Here is a 20,280-nt window from a genome sequence, read left to right as displayed (position 1 = left end):
CATCATTTAGTACGTGGTCCTTTGTGACCGGCTTCTTTCTCCTCACGTAAGCTAGTTTCCAAGATTCATCCTTGTTGAGGCATGTGCCACGATATTCATTTCTTTTTTTTGCTGATTAATAATCCCTTATATAGATAATACCACATTTTATTCCATTCACCAGTTGACAGACATGTGGACTACTACCACTTCTGAGCTGTCGAGAGTAAAGCTGCCATATGCATCCCTGCACAAGTTCTTGTGTGGGCAGAATGCTATCCATTTTCCTGAGTCTATACCTAAGAGTAGAATTACTGAGTCACAGGGAGATTCTGTGCTGAACTTTTTGAGGAACAGGTAGGCTGTTCTTCAAGGCAGAAGACATTTTACCTTCTTGGCAACAATGTGTGAGGGTTCCGGTGTCTTCACATTTTCACTGACACTTGTTATTGTCTGTCTTTTTTTATTATAGTTATCTATAGTGGGTTGAATGGTGACTCCCAAAAAGATACGTCCACAGCCTAGCCCATGGAACCAGTGAATGTGACCTTATTTGGAAAAAGGGTCTTTCTTTGCAGGTAGAATTAAGAATCTTGAGATGAGATTGTCCTGGATTTTCTGGTCCTATACCCGAGGACAAGTGTCCTTATAACAGAAGATAAGGCCATGTGAAAACAAAAGCAGAGATTGAAGTTTTCACCCCAAGCCAAGGAACACCCAGAGATACCGGAAGCTAAAGGGCAAGGAATTCTCCTTTTAGAACCTTTGGAAGGAGCCTGGCTGTGCAGACACCTTGATTTCAGATTTCTGGGCTTCAGAACTGCAAGATTATAAACTTTTGCTTTAAGCCACCAGGTTTGTGGCAATGTGTTGGAGCAGCTCTGGGAAACTGCTACATCTCTTTTTGGTTTCCGTTTACATTTCCCTGGTGACTAATGATATTGGGTGTCTTTTCCTGGCTTTAGAGGCTAGTTGTACACCTTTTTTGGGACAAATATCTATTTAAGCTCCTTTGCCGTTTTAAAGATTGAGTTGTCTTTTTTATTGAGTTCTAAGAGTACTTCACATTCTGTATAGCTGGGTGGTATAGAGCAAGTCAGAAACAGGCTTGCGGTTTGGAAAATCTTGTTTGAAACCTGAATTTTCACCATTTCTTAACTTGTCTTTTAGGAAATACTATCTTGAGGTAAAGAAACCTTTATCTTCTATTCCTAGCAGCCATAGAGATTGAAAAGTTTGTATTAAAATATGTGAAAGACTTTCTCTTCCATTAAATACAAGTTCAATCTAATGATTTTAATTACAAATAATCGTGTTCTCTGTTATCTTTTAAATAAAAATTCCAGGGTGCCTGGGTGGCTCCGTCAGTTAAGGCCTGCCTTTTGCTCAGGTCATGATCTCAGGGTCCTGAGATCGAGCCCCACATCAGGCTCCCTGCTCAGCAGGAGTCTTCTTTTCCCTCTGCCCCTGCTTGTGCTCTTGTGCATGCACTCTCTCTGTCAAATAAATAAATAAAATCTAAATAAATAAAATTTCATTTTTATTACCTATGCACCAACAATTGATGCTTCCCTAACATGTAAAATGTTTATTTCTAGATGGTAGTTTTTTGTTTTGTTTTGTTTTTACTTTCTTTGTAACTTTCCGCACTGCATAATTCTTATAACCTTGTATTTTTATAAAAACAATAAAGACATAATTCAAAACATAAAATACATAATCCTATTAAAGAACAAAGAATCAGTATTTAAATCCTTCCACTGTGGATTTTAGTTTGGAATTCATTTCTTATCCTGGCAGCAGACATTAATCCCTTGCCTTCTGTGTGGAGCATTTAGGAGGAACAGGCTGAGGAAATGTAACCCCCATGAGTGGAGCATGTGTTGCACTTTGTCCATGTTCATTCCTCGCTGACCAGGCCAGATCGAGGCACCTTAGAGGATGCACTCAGAGAGCTGGAGTGAGGGCTCTCAAGTAGCAGAGGTAGTGTTCTTAATATCCTTGAATGGCCGGGACTATTTTATTTCTTCTGCTTCTCTTAGATTTGGTGTGACTACGAACCTTGTAGGCAGGTTGTAAATTCATTGAAGCCAAATCTAAGTCTTTGTGCACCTTCTCCAGTGACATAGGGCCTACTGCATTGCCCTGGAGAGTAGTACTCTAGAAATATTTGAAAATTGAATTAATAAGGAGATTTCTTGGACTAACAGCAGAACAGTAAGAAAGGTCAACACACTTGTGCAGGGGTATTTTGGGAGCGGTGGCCCAGATGCTTCCAGTAGACCCATAAAGTCGAGATCATGAAACTTAAAAGTTGTGACAACTGCTCTAGAGATTATCATCTTTATATAATTAAAGAGTGTATCAGGGAGTGGTTTTCTTTTTTTTTTTTTTTTTTAAGATTTTATTTACTTAGAGAGAGAGAGAGAGAGGCGCAGAGACACAGGCAGAGGGAGAAGCAGGCTTCATGTAGGGAGCCTGATGTGGGACTCAATCCCGGGTCTCCAGGATTACGTCCTGGGCTGAAAGCGATGCTAAACTGCTGAGCCACCTGGGCTGCCCTCAGGGAGTGGTTTTCACAGACATTAATCTTGGCCTATTTCTCCTTTGTCTTGCAGGTGTATCATACTTTGTTCTGGCCTCTTGAATGGACAGTGGCCGGCAGAGACAACAATACTTGTTACGCAAAGATAATTTGCAATAAATTGGACAACGTATGTAGTAAGATTAGAATTTAAAAAGCTGTCATTTTAAACTGTTGCTTTTAATCCAGTATTTGGGTTTGAATCATCTCTTTAAAGACGGCTTTCAGGGCAAAACAGACGTCCTTCAAATTGTTACCCAGTCCATGTGTTTGTGGAAGTTGAACAAGTAACAGATTGTAATTGAGGCTCACTGATATCTTCTCAAAAAAAAAAAAAAAAAAATCATTGAAAGTTGTCTCCTCTCAAGCTATCTGACCTGGCAGTGTAGAACCAGATGATCTGTGAAAGTTTGGGTCATCAACTAGTAAAACGTAGAGTGTGTGTGTGCATTTTGAAAATTGACCGAATGTGTGTTAAAGAGCCTTTAGAACGAAATGCTTGCATGAAGTGAAAGTAGTTAATTAACTGGTTCCTAATGAAGGCTTTCGTTAAAGAAGAATCAGTGGGGTGGAGAGCTGGTGGGCAGAGGCTCTCTGCCTTTCCTGTTGTTAAGGTGAGCATGAAATTGATAACAGGCGCCTTCATTATCGTAGTTGAAAGCATAGCTTATTTATGACTTGTTTTGGAAAGAACACAGTGTAGAAAGCAGTAGGGCCTGGTTCATCCCTTTTTAAGAATTCGTGACCTGGGAGATGAACTGTAAAACTAGGTAAGTATGAACAGCCATAACTGATACTTGTATAAAGTTTACAGAGTGGTGGTCATCTTTCTGAATCCACCGAATTTTAAGTGTAACAGGAAACAGGTGTCACAGGCTCATGGCCAGTTAGCACGTGCCTCATTGCCTGAGCAGTGAAGGCACCCAGAGCCCTAGAACATAGTTCCTTGGCTCTTGCACAGCTATGCCAGGCAGTGGAGGGGATATTGGTCAGACGCCCCGGAAACGCTGCAGGGCTGTGTCAAGTTCCCAGCTGTGCTCTCTGCCGGTGGCCCTGGCTGCATGGTGCTCATTCTGACTGCAAACAACGGAAGCCATCCAAGCTTACCGTTGTGCCAGCTGCAGGTGGCTCTTCCACAGGGAGCCCATGGAGATGGTCTCCCTGCACGGCTGCCCCCTGCTGTGAGCAGCATTAGGCTGATTGGTAGAGCCAGGATGTTTCTATCCTCTCAACAGGGGTGTGGACCCTTGGGCCTGAGGCGTAATTTCAAGGACTGCCCACTCCTCTTGGGACACCTGCTCTGTCCCTTGCCACTCCCCGAACCCACCCTCCACGGCCCTTGCACACCTGCTTAGAAGTACATATTTTCATCAGAGGTCCTTTGTTTCCCTGGGCCGCCCCGCTTCCCCACTTTGCTCCACAGTACCCATCTCAGAGATTCCGGTTCAGGAACCTTCCTCGGGGCCCAGAACTCCTGCTCTTCACCCGGGGCTCCTGTCTCCTCCTGTGACGGCCAGCCCTCTGAAACATGCTGCTCCCAGAGCCCTCCGCGAGTGCCCACCTGTAGATGTGCCTGAGGTTGGGCATGCTTTGTTTTCCCTCCAGAATCAGGTGGCACAGGCCTCCCATCTGCCCTCCTGCCTTCCATCTGTTGAGCACTTTCACTGTTGAACATCAGATTGAAGACTAGAGCCTGATGAAAAAAACCTGGACAGCCTAAAACGCAGTGTTACTCTGGAAATACACTCGGGATCTAGGCTCCCCAACCCCCACCCCTGTCTCGGTGGGTCAGCTCCTCCCCTGCGCCTGGTCCCTCCCCAGTAAAAGCCCCCTCTGGCTACACCTGATCGCTGCCTACTTACCTTAGGAGCCCAGGCAGCTTGCTTCCTGGGCCAGGAGCCACGGCAGTACCCGACCCTGATGCCTTAGACTTATTCCAGCCTTGGACTTTAATTCAGATTTGTTATGTTGTTGTTTAGCAAGATCTCAGCATAATTTGGAAATTTACATCATACTAATGAACTTCTTCATGCGGTGGGTAAATTGCTTGTTCTAGTAAATTTGAGTGCAAATTAACTCTGGATATGCATTTACTGGCTCATTTAACAGATTCTTACAGTGGTTTGGCTTTGTGATAATGTTCTCTGCTCTGTTCAGCATTAGAGTTCTTTTTCTGTAGTAGCTGCTGTAAATGTTAACTGTGAACTTGCAATAAATAGATTCCTGTTCAGATCATTAACCCACGGGGCTTCTCTTTCTTATGTTTGCATATTCAAGTATCGGGTGATAGGATTCCATGTTCTCGGACCCAATGCCGGTGAGGTTACCCAAGGGTTTGCTGCCGCAATGAAATGTGGGCTCACAAAGCAGCTACTTGATGATACCATTGGAATTCATCCCACCTGTAGTGAGGTACGGAGATAGCTTTATTTTTATTGATGTCAGTTGGTGTTCTTTGAAAAACTGTCCTAGGGCTGCCTAGCAGTTGAGCATCTGCCTTCAGCTTAGGGCATGATCCCGGGGTCCTGAGATGAGTCCCACATCGGGCTCCCCGCAGGGAGCCTGCTTCTCCCTCTGCCTGTGTCTCTGCCTCTCTCCGTGTCTATCATGAATAGATAAATAATTAAAAAAAAAAAAAGATTTCGTATGAGTAACTGCTTCGTATATTTTAAAGGTTAACCTAGGTGTAATACAATGTGTTTTCTTAAAGCAAAGGCTTAAATATTGATGGCTAAATCTAAATTTGTGTGGTTTTCTTCCTTTCGAACAGGTGTTTACGACTCTGGAGATCACAAAGTCGTCGGGACTAGACATCACTCAGAAGGGCTGCTGAGGCTAGCACTGCTGCTGTCTGGGTTTCCTTGTCATTTCCTGCTCTCAGGGACAAGAGGGCCCCCGGGTAAAGTGAGTCGGTGCTCCTGCACCTGCTCTCCTGCATGGGGACCAGTGCTGGACTTTTGTCCCAGCACAGAGATGAGGAAGACGAGGAGGCAGGACAGCAGTGGGCATGTGCCCCGCGGGCTCGGCTGGCTGGAGAGGCAGGCAGGCTGCCTCCTTGACGCCTTAGCTCGGAACCGCTGTGAGGTGAGCTAAGGCCGATGTCCTCCATGCCAGGCCAGCTGCCCCTGAAGGACCTTGCGGGCGCACAGTCAGCCAAGTTAACTATTCTGGTTGCTAGTGTTTTTATCCTCTTGCTTCATTGTTTCTCCAAAAGTGGCTGCTCAGTGATGAAAACTGGCCACACAGTGGGGCCCTCCGGAGTGGGGGCCCGGGCTTGGTGTGTCCCCGAAGTGTGTCCCGGCAGTGCCCTTGGGAGCTGACCGCAAAGCCCGGAGCACAGGTGGGAAAAGCGGCCCGGGGGCCCAGCTAGTCAGCTGGCTGCCTCGTGCCCCTCCCTCCCCTGATTCGCAGTGGCAACAGCCCCCAGGGCCTCTCTCTCTTTTAGTACCTCATGTCAGATACATGCTTGAATTTCTTCTCCACGTTGCTCTTCAGAGCAATATTAAAAAGTTTTCAATGCTGAATTATGTGAAATCTAACTTAAAACTGTTGAAAATGATTCAGTCCGTATCAGTCAAGTTCAGTAAGCGACCAGGTGATAGGAGAGTCCGTTTGAATCTGCACACCTGTCAGCATCCATCAGGCCCTTGAAATGGGGGCCCACCCAAGGGCCTTTTGGAAGATCTGTTTTCTTAAGGAGCATACCATAGAGCTGCCCAGTGCAAGGAAGGCAGCCTAGTGCTCTCTGGAACAGGATGTTAGCCACTAACCTACTGTTGTAGGTGTTGTGCCCAAGATTGCGAATCCGAGAAACCACCAAGGAGCCGACACCGATGCAAACACACGAGGGTTTATTTACAAGCTTGAGCTTGGGTCCAAGTGCACCCGACACAGCGGAGCAGGGACTTGGACCCCGAGGCTAAGAGGCATAGCAGCTTTATGGGGGCCAGTGGGATTGTAACATACGCAGAAAGTTGCACAGTCATGTCGGTCCACACGGAGGTGGCCAGTTGAATCACGATTCACCCTATAGTGACCATTTGAACTGGCCTATCACTCTGGTCGGAATCGGCGCGCAGTTTTGGCGGGCACAAGGCGGGGTTACATTGTTATGAGCCGATTTCCGATTAGGGTGTGCCCAGCGGCTCTACTGGGTGGGGGGGAGCGCCTTAAGCAATAAGCAGGTCGCGGGGGTCATACAGGAGATGGCAGGTGCAGTACAAAATGGAGTTAGTCCTGCTCTGCTTGTCCAGGGGTGGGGGATTTTTGTTAAATTTCCTGGGTCCCACAGTAGGGTTGGGTAGTTCTGTGTCAGAATTTCTAGGCATATGTCTCAAATGAAAAATTTTAAGATGTTAAGCAGTTGGGGAATATCTATAGATGAGGCTTTTGCTCCCCTCTTTGAAGGCAGGGAGTGGAGCAGGGCTGGGGTGGGGTTGGGGACCTAAGGACCTGACAGAGGATTGATTCAGTTAGTAAGTTGCCTTTTTATTGGGGAAAGAAAGATACAAACGTAATTGTCTAAAAAGCAAGGCTGGTTGTAGCAGTTGCTATAACCTGGGTAGAACAGCAAGGTGAAAACCTGGAAGATGCTATTAATTTCCACTGGACATGGGGTGGGGGTGGTTAATTGATCAGAAGTTAGTGAAAACAGCAGTATTTGAACTGAACCATGAGGGAGGAATAGGATTTCAAAGATTTGAAGCAGTCTGGAGAGGCTCTGAATGATCCTTTGAATGGGTTCAACTAAAATTCTACATAAAATAATTTTTAAAACTTGTTACTGTGTTGCTGAGCACCACAAACAGACAATCAAGGGTTTATAGGACCCCAAATGAAATGAAACTGGGAAGCCTAGAAGTGGGTTTTGCTTTGCACTCAGCATAACGCAGAAAACCTTAAAGCCCAGGCCTGCCCGGGTGAAGTTTCAAACAGGAAACCTTTGTGTAAAGCTGGGACCCCAATGGGCTGTATCCCCAGGGGGAGGGGGGGGGTGTAAAACACTCTGCTTCTCAGAAAGAAGCAGCAAAGAAACTTGGCTGTGTTCTTAGGAGGAAGGAAATAATCCACCCAAAGAATTTTAACCACTGTCCGGGCTGTAGGCCACTGGGGGGAAAAATTGCAAGGAAAAATCAACATCCTGTATTATAGTAGAGATTTGAATATTCCTCAGTAATTAGATCAAACAAGAAAAGTCAGTAAATTACTCAACTGTCGAGAAGAATGAGATCTTGCCATTTGCAATGATGTGGGTGGAACTAGAGAGTATTCTAAGCAAAATATGTTAGCCAGAGAAAGACATACCATATGATTTCACTCATATGTGGAATTTAAGAAACAAAGCAGGTGAACATAGGGGAAGGGAAGGAAAAATAAGATGAAAACAGAGAAGGAGGCAAATGAGATTTTTCACTATAGGAAACACACTGAGGGTTGCTGGAGGATATGTGGGTTGGCAAATGGGGTAACTGGGTGATGGGCATTAAGGAGGGTATGTGATGTAATGAGCACTGAGTGTTGAATCACTAAATTCTACCTCTGAAACGTACTATATGTTAACTAACAAGAATTTAAATTAAAAAGTCAGTAAAAATATAGATTTGAATAATACAATTGACAAGTGCAATTTAATGAACTGAAGAAGAAGATCGCATTCAACATGACAACTTATGTCAAGCACATGTGGAATATTTATGAAATTTGCCTATGCTAGCTTTGACCAGTTTCACAAGACTGGTGTCATACAGGAATGGGCAAAAAAGACTTCTGTGGGACTAACACTAGGAATGCAGAGACCTGAAAATCCATACAGTATGATGGAAAGTAGAGCATGGAGCTAGTGCGTGGTGAGGGAGGTTTTAGGGGGGAGATCAAGCTTGAAAAGGCTAGGTTAGAGCCAGGAACCAGTCAACAAGAAGCGAGGAGAAAAAAAAAAAACAAGCGAGGAGTTCTGGAAAAATTTTTTCTGGAAAAATCCTCGACTTGGAAGAATGATAGACTTGGGAATGCCTGGTCCTGTGATGTATGACATAGGATAAATGACAGAATAAGTTGTTTAACTTTTATTCATTTATTTTTTTTATTCATTTATTAAGTATGCACAGTATTGCCTGTTTCACTTAAAACAATTGAACACATTAAGTTCCCAGCATACTGCCTCTTGGTATAGGATATCTTGGCTTCTGTGATGATGAGTAGCCCTAGTAAGGAGAGTTCTAGACACACAACAATATGGCCAATAGATAGGCTGATGGGAGAAATACTGACAAATCAGTGCTTTGGTAGCCTCCAAGTTGGACTCCTCAGCTGCAGGTAGTCATATCCTTGTGCTCTCTCCTCCCACATTGTACCCGGGTTGGTCTCTGTGACCAGTAGCATTGGGCAGATTTGATGGTATGCACTTCTAAGATTAGGTCATAAAAGGATTGCAGCTTAAGTTCTGGTCTCATGCGTTGTCTTGGATCACTTACTCTGGGAGAAGGCGGCTGCCATGCCATGAAGACTCTCAGGAAGCCCATGAAGAGGCCCAGAGGGTGAGGAACTGACGTTTCCAGCCAACAGCAAGTAACTAAGGTCTGCCAGCATCCACATGAAAGAGTGTGGAAGTGAATATTTCCCAGGCAAGTTTTCCTGTAGCTAGCAACTTGACTGAAATTTCATTAGAGATTTTGGGCCAGTGACTTTAGGCCACCCCCAGAGTCCTGACCCTCAGAAACTGCGAGATAATAAAGAACTGTTTTTTTTTTTAATATACTAAGTTTTGGAGTAATTTGTTACATAGCAATAGATATCTAATATGGCCACCAAGGAAAATTAAAAATAATACATATCTGACCATATAATTAAAATGTTGTGGGGATTTTTTTTTTCCCTAGGACAGACAAAATAAAGCTCATACAGATTTGAGATTTCAACAAAAAAGGATTGGAGCTCAAATTTAGCACTGAACTTCTCATCATGGAGAAAGTAACCCTAAACAGGAAAAAGCTCAAGAGGCCTCAGTGGAGTGCCTTCTGAGTTGGTGGTCTTGGGCTTCGGCTATGGTGGGTCCCTGCTAAAACTTCCATGGAGCATCCATGATTGTCAAAGCTCACATTAAAAAACCAAAAACCCCACAAAGTCCTGGGGAAACCTATTCATTATACAAAGTTGGGTTCATCAAATTTAGCAAAGGAGAGCAGTACCTTGAAGGAATCTTGGTGTCTTCTCAAATGGGAGCTAGGGAAGAGTACCGAGAGGATTTGGAGGCCAGAGTTAGTTAAGGTGTAGTTACACAACAGAGATTAGTAAGTGGGTCTGGGCAGCAGTTGGCCAGAACTTGTAATTGAGGCTAGCTGCTGGAGTAGTGTCAGTGGTCTTATCTTTAGAATTTGGGATGAGATGCCTGGGTGGCTCAATTAAGCATCCAACTCTTAATTTTGGCTCAGGTCATGATCTCAGGGTCTGAGATTAAGCCTCACATTGGCCTCCGCATTCAGCACAAAGTCTGCTTGAGATTCTCTCTCTCCCTCTCCCCCTGCCCCTCGTACTCACACATGTGAGCTCTCTTAATCTAAAATAAAATCTTTAAAAAAAAAAAAAAAACGGGATATATGAGATCATACTGAGCTCCTGTTACTGTAGTCTTCTCTTGGAACTCCTAGCTCTAAGTAAGCTAGAGTTAAAACAGTCCAAGCTTAGATGACTTGACTGATGTGGTTTAGAATACCTTATCTGTTTTGGAGTAGTAGTACAGTCAAATTGTGGTTTATTTCCCAATGAAGAACCATCCAGTGCTTTTAAGCATGGTGTGACAAAGAAACCTGTTAGGAATTTAATGCAAGAGATCACTAAGTATGCTTCCACCCATGCTACCAGTTGTAATATCCCACCATAAACAAATTGGAAGAAATATGAAATGACTACAATCAACCATGGATCAACAGTGCAGGACTATGATCCTTAAGAGAAGGGAAACATGAGATGACCCCTCCAATTAACCCAAATTTCTGCAGGGAAGTTTTCAGACTGTAAACAAGGGAGAACCCAAATAGCCTGGCTATCTTGCAAGGTGGGGGTTGGAGTTCAGGGAGGTTGAGGTAGCTAGAAGTTGCAGGTTTGGAGCTATGTAGAAAAGGGCTCCAGAAATCTGCAATGGGATCCCCTTGAGTCTTTGCTGAACATTAAGCTAGCCACACATCCTCAAGAGTAAAATCTTAGAAGGTAAGGCAAGAAATAATGGGGAGTTGTAAGTTTGCCACAGGTCTTAGAAGATGAGGAAAAATTCTAATTGACAGAGGAGAGTCCTCAGTAATACCCCCAGGCATTAAGTGGAGATCCATTAATGAATGGGGTCATGCCTTAGGAATAGATTGAACTGTCCCAGGAGAGAAGTCTACTGTAGACCTACCCTGACTGTATAAAAATAGGCCTTAATGGGATCAAGATGATCTGGAAGTCACTGCCTGCCCTGCAAAAGAGAGCACAACACTAGAACAACAAAATACTCCACAATATAAAAATAATGTCCAATAGCCAGTCAAAAATTAGTAGACATGCCAAGAAGCAGGAAAATATGACCCATAAGGAAAGTCAATGGAGATAGACCCAGAAAAGACTACCTGATTGAACTAACACCCAAGCATATTAAAACTACTATTAAAACTATGCATAAGTATTTAAAGGGAAGCATGAAAATAATGGGGGCGGGGGAAGGAAGATATTTAAAAGAAATAAAATAGCTTGTAGGGATGGAAAATACCTGTTTCAGGGATTCCCATCACCATTAGCTAATTTGGTGATTTGCTGGAAAGACTTGTATGAGAATGTAAAGTTATGCCTGAGGTTTACTGCAATAAAAAAAAAAAAAAAAAAAAATATATATATATATATATATATATATATATATATATATATATATATATATAGTTCAGGAACAGAAAACAGGCAAGTGTTAGAAGTCACATGAAAGCTTCTGAGTCTTGTCTCTGTTGAGACTCATACAAATGTGCTTTTCCTCACAATGGTGAATTGCAGACTCACAATGTATCTCCATCCATGGAAGCCCACTCAAGTCTTGAAATTCAGAGCTCTTAAAGGGGACTAGTCACATAGATATGTGAGCAGCAATGGTGTGGACCCCAATTCAGGCATCAAGTGCATATCATATATCTTCATGTTTACTTTAAACACTTATAGCCTGTTTAATCTACAGCTACTGCTTCAGTTATATATCAGAACATAACTAGTAACTATGTGAATATCCAGGAATTTAGTTTTCAGGGCTTGGCCAGACAGAGATCACTGCCCTGGCTACAGATGAGTAAGAAGTGAGTAAAATAGATCTATGCATTAACTGTTTTCTCACAATACCAGATTAAGATATTCCATTGGAAAGGATCAACAGCAGATTAAATTCCATAGAAGAAAAAATTAATGACTTAAAAAATTAATGACTTAAAGTTTTGGATAGAAACTATCCAAACTGAAGGACAGAAAATAAGAGTGGAAAATAATAAAAGAACTTAGACTCGGTGAACTCTAGAACAATATCAAGTGATTTAATGTATATAATTAGAGTCCCAGAAAGGGAAAGGAGGCAAGGGCAGGGATGGATTTTATAGGTTCAATGAAAATACCCACAGATTCAAGTCTCATAAACCTAAAACTTAGCACTAAAGGGCTTTTTACCTCAGTTTTTTTAATCCAGTACATCATGCCTGGCCTTCAACAATAACGAAATTATAAGACATACTAAAGGACAACAAAGTTTGAAGATATAGAGCATCAGACTCCAATATGCCAGAGGTGTTGTAATTATCACACCAGGACTTTAAGACAACTGGGATGAATATGCTAGGGGCTCTAATGGAAAAAGTGGACAGTGTGCAAGAACAGAGGAATAATATAAGCAGAGAGAGAGAAACTTAAGAATCAAAAAGAAATGCTAGAAATCAAAAACACTAACAAATGAGGAATGCCTGCCTTTGTTGGGATCCTCAGTAAACTGGACATGGCCAAGGGAAGAACCAGTGAGCTTGACGGCACGTTGATAGAAACATCCCAAACTGAAACACAAAGAGATGAAAGAATGAGAACACACACACAGAATCTAAGAATGGTGGGACAGTTTCTAAAGGTGCAACATAATTTAAATAACAAAAAGAAAATAAAGTGAGAATGGACCGGAAGAAACATTTGAAGTAGTCATGGATGAAATTTCCAAAGTCAGTTACAGCAGATGCCAGACCACAGATCCCAGGAAGGTCAGAGAATACCATGGAAGATAAGCATCCCATAAACTACACCTGGGAAAATAATATTCAAACCATAGGAAATCAAGGAGAAAATCTTGAAATAAGCTGGGATGAGGGGAGCCCATATCTGTAGAGAAACAAGGATAAGAATTATAGCAGCCTTTTTGTCAGAAACTATAAAAGCAAGAAGAGAGTGGAGTGAAATATTTCAGACATTGAAAGGGAAAACCCACCAACTTGATATTTTGTTTCAAAATTATTCTTCAAATATGAAGGAGAAATAAAGACTTCCTCAGACAATGTCTGAAGTGGCATAGTATTATTTGAAAGTTAAAAATCTATATTGGAAACTTTACAGCAATCACTAAATTTCAAAAAGAAGTATAATATGTGAAGGCAATCATGTAAAATGCTCAACTAAAACTAAGGGAAACAAAAAGGGCAAAAAGAAAAAAATGAATGCCACGGAACAGTTAGAAATATGGTTGATATTAATCCAAGTATATTAGCACTAAAAATGTGAATGGCACAAGCACATGAATTGTAATAGAGTCTGACTCCACTTTTTGATATTTGCTGATGGCATCTAGTGTCACCCCTTTGTCGTTCCCTTCTGCTCTCATCTGGGCAGGCTGGTAAGAAAACCCAGGTGTTCTCCTCTTTGTTCCCAATGGGAAATTCAAACCCCAGCCCATGAATGGGAATCCTCGCTCTAGTCTACACCTTAACCACCATAAAAATCCCAGTCTAATCTCCTTACCTTGCTTTCTCAAGCTTTTTTTGGACCAGCAGAGAAGTCTTCCCTGCTCTCCCAGAAAGCCTCATTATGTGAGGAATAAACCTTCTAATACCCTCTTGGACTGTGCACATGTCCTGGTCATTAATCATCAGTCTTGATCTCTGAACCACATTTTGGGTGAGGGTCTGTCCTGTGTCTCTGAGGTAGCCATGATAATTGGCACAGGGAGCAGGGTGTCTAGACAAGGACTCCCACCACTGGAGAGTTCTTTTATTTTGGCTTGTTAACTGGGTTTGCTCTCTGCTGGTGAGCTACTGTACTTTGAGTTGCTGCTTGCTGCTAAGTTTGCACTTCGAGCTGTGTTGCTTTGTGCTGCATTTGCTTAGTTCTACCGAGCCTCTGTGAAAGATTTAACTGGCCTAAGTCAGAAGTTTTGATAATTCATATTTAGGGACAGAAGTATGGGATTGGGACTCTCCTTAAAGTGGTCCTGGGTCATGTGTCATGAGTTGGATCTGTGTATCTCGGATTGAATCATGTGTCTGAAGCATAAGCCATAACTGATTCTAGAATCAGAATAATGACATCAGACAATGTACCTGCAATTGAGGTACATGCTATAAAATACCTGCCTAGTACTCCTCAAAACTGTCAAGGTCATGAAAAACAAGGAAAGTCTGAGAAACTATCACAGCCAAGAGGAGCCACCTAAGGGGACATGACAAGTAAATTTAATGTATCCTAGATGGGATTTTGGAATAGAAAAAGATTTTAGGTAAAAACTAAAGAAATGTGAATAAAGTATGGACTTTAGTTAATAATAATGTATCAGTATTGGTTGATGAATTGTACCATGTGCCATACCAATAAGGCAACTGGGTGAGGGGGTATATTGGAACTCTACATTATCCTCCTTCTCTTCCTTCTTTGTAAATCTAAACTGTTTAAAAATAGAAAACTTTTTTTCTAAATGAGAAAGATCCCACAGACATTTAAAAAATAGTAGACTATCCTGATCAGTGCTACCCCAGTATATTCAACAAAAAAATGGACAAGTACCTAAAAAGACACAAATTACCAAAACCGATTCAAGAAGAAATAGAAAATCTGAAGAGCACTACATTCATCAACTAAATAGAATTTATAACTTAAAGCCTTCCCACAGTGAAAAATCAAGGACTAGATGGTTTTGCTATCAAATTCTATCAAACATTTAAGGAAGAAAAAAACAAATTCTACACAAATGTTTTATAAATAGAAAAGGAGGAAGACTTGCAAACACATTTTATGAGTCCAGAATAACCCTACTACCAAACACTGACAAATATTTCAAAGAAAAATATAGCTATACACCAATATTACCCATAAAAGTCAGCTCAACCTTCCTAACAAAATACCATCAAATTGAACCCTGCAACATATAAAATGGATGATACATCATGACCAAGTTTGCTGCAAGAATCCAGGATTGAGGGTAGCTCAGGTGGCTCAGCTGTTTAGTGTCACCTTCAGCCCAGGGCCTCCAGGATCCTGGAGACCCCTGCATGGAGCCTGCTTCTCCCTCTGCCTGTGTCCCTGCCATGCTCTCTGTCTCTCATGAATAAATAAATAAAATCTTAAAAAAAAAAAAAAGAATTCAGGATTGGTTCAAGTTATGGGCTGGGGGAGGAGAAAACAGTATAGTTATTTCAGTGTTTAGTTCTAACAACAAAGCATTGTGAATTGAAAATAAGATTATAACAGTATATAAATATGAAACACTTTGAGATAGATCTAATGAAACCTATGTAAGATCTATAGACCCAAACTGTAAAACATTTCTGAAAAATTAAAAACTTAAATAAAAGAAAATATACCATTTTCACCATTAGAAAACTCAGTATTAAGTTACTCCTTTCTCCTTGCATTGATTTTTAGATTCCGTGCAACTCCAGTAAAAAATCCTAGTAGATCTGCTGGCAAAAAAAAAAAAAAAAAAATTCAGGTCACCTGGGTGGGTCAGTCAGTTGAGTGTCTGGTTCTCAGTTTTGACTTAGGTCATCTCAGGGTCATGGGATTCATACCCTGCATTGACTCCAAGCTCAGCATGGACTCTGCTTGGGATTCTCTCTCCCTCTCCCGCTGCCCCTCCACCACCCCTCCCCATAAATAAATAAATAAATAAATAAATAAATAAATAAATAAATAAATAAATCTCTTTAAAAATTCCCTTTTCTTTCATCTGAGAATGTCTTTATTTCACCTCAATTCCTGATGGATATTTTTGCTGGGTATAGAATTCTGGTTCTTTCAGCATTTTAGAAATGTTGTGCTTTTGGGGTTCTAATGGCAAATCTGTCATAGTTTGAATTGTTGTTCCTCTATAGGTAATGTGTTGATTTTCTCTGGCTGCTTTTAAGGCCTTTTGTTTTTAGTTTTTATCAGTTTGATTATGATGCATTTAGGTGTGGATTTCTTTGGTAGATTGTTTTGTTCACAAAATTTCTTTAATACATAAATTTATGTTTTTTTTTGTTAAATTTGGTAAGTTTTCAGCCATTTTTCTTTATTTTTAAAAAAATATTTATTTATTTATTCATGAGAGTTGGGGGGGTGGGCAGAGACACAGACAGAGGGAGAAGCAGGCTCCACACAGGGAGCCCGACGTGGGACTCGATCCCAGGTCTCCAGGATCATGCCCTGGACTGAAGGTGGTGCTAAACCGTTGAGCCACCTGGGCTGCCCTGCCATTTTTCTTTAAATATGTTTTTATCCCTGCACTCATCTTCCTCTCCTCTGGAATTCTGATGACATAAATGTTTGGTCTCTTATAATTACCCCCACAGTTCCATGGGGTTCTGTTCATTTTTTAAAATCCTTTTTCTCCCCTCTCGGTTGTTTAGAGTGGGTAATTTCTGTTGATCTCTCTTCAAGCTTACCATGTTCCCTGTTGTCTCTATTTTGCTACTGAGTCCAATAATTTCTTATTGCATTTTTTAGTTCTAAAGTTTCCACTTATTCTTTATGTATTTTGTTTCTTTCTTGAGACTTACTACCTTTTATTCACCTCAAGAGTGTTCCTGTTGCTGGAGATTTTTATAACATCTGTTTTCACAGCTCTATCAGCTATGACTACCTGTGTTACCTCAGCATTGGCATGTATTTATTGCCTCTTCTCATGCAAATAGAGATTTTACTGGTTTTTCATGTACCAAATTATTTTGTATTGTATCTCAGATATTTTGGGTATTATATGTTTCTTGGTGTTCTTGAAATGTTACATAGAGAGTTGACATTTTTGTTTTATCAGGCAGTTGAGCTGATCCTGTTCAGTTCACAAGTTTGAGCAGCCATTCCATTTTGTGGTTTCAGTGTTGGTTCTTCTTTCATAGTGCCTGTACCCAGTATTCACACTATGACTGGGCTCCCCTGTAATTCAGTTCTCAACATCAGTAGTATTTATAGGGTCATATCCATGAAGATACAGTGTGGGGATTGAGCCCAGAGGTTAACAAACAATTTTATGGTGTCACTTCCCCATATTCCTCCCCCTCCATGATCTCAGCAATATTTTTTGGTTCTCTGGGCACCACAGTTGGAGATTTATTTCCCACACTCTGCCACACACTTTATGAAATTGTGTCCACATCAGCGGCCCAGTGGTTCCTTTCCCTCAGAGTTTTAGGTACCTGTCTTCCCTGTTGTTCTAACACCAGCAGAGGGCAGAGAGAAGAGAGAAGAAAACCCACTCTCTCTGAGCGTTAGGAAACTCTCATCCTCACTCCTGAAGCCAGAAGTAGAAAGGTTTCAACTAGCTCATTCTCCTCATCAATACCTCGGCTTAGCATTTCAGGATATATTGAGTCCAAATTGGGGGCTACCAAATAGAAAATAGATGGTAAACTAACTGCCAATTTGGTGTTCCAATTCTTTTTTATTTTCTCCCCCAATTCTGCTACTATTTACTTTCCACAGGCCTCATTGCTATTCTGCATCCTGTCCAGATTTTATAGCTGGCAGAGACAGGATGGAATGTGCCTACTTTTTCTTATGCCAAACTAGAACCTCCCAGAAGTCTTAAAAAAAAAAAAAACTGTGAAAAAACAAATACGCCAATAAAAAGAAAAATTGGCAGAGGACCTGAATATTTTTCAAAAAAAAAAAAAAGAGATACAGATGGCCAATAGACCCATGAAAAGATGTTCAGTATCCCTAATCATCAAGGATATGCAAATAAAAACCAAAATGAGATATAACCTTACACCTGTCAGAATAGCTGGTATCAAAAAGACAAGAAATAACTAGTGCCGGTGATGATGTGGGGAAAGGGAACCCTGTGCACCATTGATTGGAATGTAAATTGGTGCAGCCACTGGGGGAAACTGTACAGAGATTCCTCAAAAGATGAAAAATAGAAATACTATATGATCCAGTAATTTCACTAATAGGTATTCACCCAAAGAAAACAAAATACTAATTTGGAAAGACACATGACCCCCCATGTTTGTAACAGCATTATTAATTACAATAGCCAAGATATGGAGGCAGCCCAAGTGTCCATGGACAGACGAATGGGTAAAGCAGATGTGAGGGGTGTATATATATAAATCCCCTCCACCATCACAAAGAATGAAATCTTGCCATTTGCAACAACATGGATGGACCTAGACGGTATTATTCTAAGTGAAATAAGTCAGACAGAGAAAGACAAATACTATATGGTTTCACTTATATGTAGAATATAAAAAACCAAACAAATGAACAAACAGAAAGAAACCCATGGGGATGCCTGGGTGGCTCAGCAGTTGAGAATCTGCCTTCCGCTCAGGGCATGATCCTAGGATCTGGGGACCAAGTCCCACATCAGCTCCCTGTGAGGATCCTGCTCCTCCCTCTGCCTATGTCTCCATCTCTGCCTCTCTCTGTATGTCTCTCAGGAATAAATAAATGGAATCTTAAAAAAAGAAAAAGAAAGAGAAAACCCCCTGAATATAGAGAACAAACTGATGGTTACCAGAGGGTAGGAAGGTAAAAGGAGTTTGGACAAAATGGGTGAAGGGAAGTGGAAGATACAGCCTTCCAGTAATGGAATGAGTAAGTCATGGGATGAAAGCCACAGCATAGGGAATAGAGTCAATGGTACTGTACCAGCATTGTATGGGGACAAATGGGGCTACACTTGTGATGAGAAGAGTACAACATGTGGAGTCAGTCGAATTACCATGTTGTACACCTGAAACTAATTTACATGATGTGTTAACTATACCCCAATGGAAAAAAAACAAAATAGAAAACAGGGGTGCCTGAGAGGCACAGTTGGTTAAGTGCCCTACTGTTGGCTTAGGCTCAGGTTATGATCTCAGGGTCATAAGATTGGTCCCTGTGTCAGGCTCCAACCTGAGCACTGAGTCTGCTTGGGTTTCTCTCCCCCTGTCCTCCTGCTTGCTCTGTCTCAAATAAATAAATAAATAAATAAATAAATAAATAAATAAATCTTAAAAAAATAAAGTTCGTGCAGATTAAATAGACTTCTGTATCATGTCTAAAAGATAAATAAATACAAATAAAAATAAATTGTGAAAAACTGAATGTACAATTTGTATGAAGATGCAGTGGATTTCCAGATAACCTAAACTACATTTGAAAATAGAGATTTATTTCTTTATTACTTTATTTCTTTACTTACTATAACACTGCAGTAGCCAAGACAGTGTGGTATTGGCATAAGAATGTATAATAGATCATTGTAACAGAAACACAGTCCAGAAATAGACCCACATATATTGGTCAGTTTCTTTGACAGATGTACTGAGGTAAATCTATGACAAAATGATAACCTTTTCAACAAAATGAAAGATATTGCTGGAACAATTGGACATATCCATAAGGGGAAAAGATGAACGTTGGCCTTCTCAAATCACACAAAAAAAATCAACTAAAATGGCCTGTAATAAAAGTCAAAAAACTTCTAGAAGAAATCATAGGTGAAAATTCATGATCTTCAGGTAGGCGAAGACTTCTTCACTTTCAAAAAGTATGAACAATAAAAGAAAATATAGGTAAATTGTACTTGATCCAAATTTAAAACCTCTTTGAGAGACTGCATTTGAACCACCAGTTAGGAGAAAAATATTTGCAATGCACATATCAAACAGAAGACTTGTGTTCAGAATATATAGTTTCCTTACTAGTCAGTAAGAACAGAAACAACCCAATAAAAATGGACAAAATATTTGAGCAGAATTTCTTCACACTTGGTAACAAAAGTACACACTTGACCAAGAAAAGCAATGTAAAAACATTAACATCATCAGGGGAGGGAAATACAAGTGAAAAACATAGCAAGAAACTATTGCACATTCACTAGGAGGGATAAAATTTATACTGACAAAACCAAATGTTGGTGAGGATGTGGAGCAACAGGAACTCTCATACATTTTTGGTAGGAATGTGGAATGGTTGAACTACTTTGGAAAACAGTTTGGCAGTTCCTAAGTTAGTCACATACTTACCATATATTCCAGCAATTGATTCTTCTCTTGGGTGTTGCACAAAAACTCACATATGATTATTTATAGCAACTTTATTCATCGTGGCATAAAATTGTAAAAAACACAAATGTTCGTTGAAAGATGAATAGATGAACAAATTGTGATATATTCATACAATAAAATACTATTCAACAATAAAAACACTGTATGAATCATTGACAAATGCAACAGCATAGATAAGTTTCAAGATCATTATTTTTGAGCAAAAAAAAA

General features: G+C 40.8%; 1 protein-coding gene across 1 annotated transcript in view; it reads left to right on the top strand.

Annotated features, from left to right (window-relative positions):
* The window catches only part of TXNRD3 (thioredoxin reductase 3), a 51,599-nt gene extending 45,512 nt beyond the window's left edge, over window positions 1-6,087 (top strand). Inside the window, exons 14-16 of the mRNA XM_072720127.1 lie at window positions 2,598-2,693; window positions 4,841-4,975; window positions 5,334-6,087. Of these exons, the coding sequence (XP_072576228.1) occupies window positions 2,598-2,693; window positions 4,841-4,975; window positions 5,334-5,396 (294 nt within the window). The 3' untranslated portion in view covers window positions 5,397-6,087. The remainder of the gene's footprint in view (window positions 1-2,597; window positions 2,694-4,840; window positions 4,976-5,333) is intronic.
* The last annotated feature ends 14,193 nt before the right edge of the window (window positions 6,088-20,280 follow it).

The sequence above is a fragment of the Vulpes vulpes genome, chromosome 9 (assembly GCF_048418805.1).
Source record: "Vulpes vulpes isolate BD-2025 chromosome 9, VulVul3, whole genome shotgun sequence".
In the NCBI taxonomy this organism is placed as follows: domain Eukaryota; kingdom Metazoa; phylum Chordata; class Mammalia; order Carnivora; family Canidae; genus Vulpes; species Vulpes vulpes.
The sequence above is the reverse complement of the archived record's forward strand: the minus strand, read 5'-3'. Positions and strand labels throughout refer to the sequence as shown.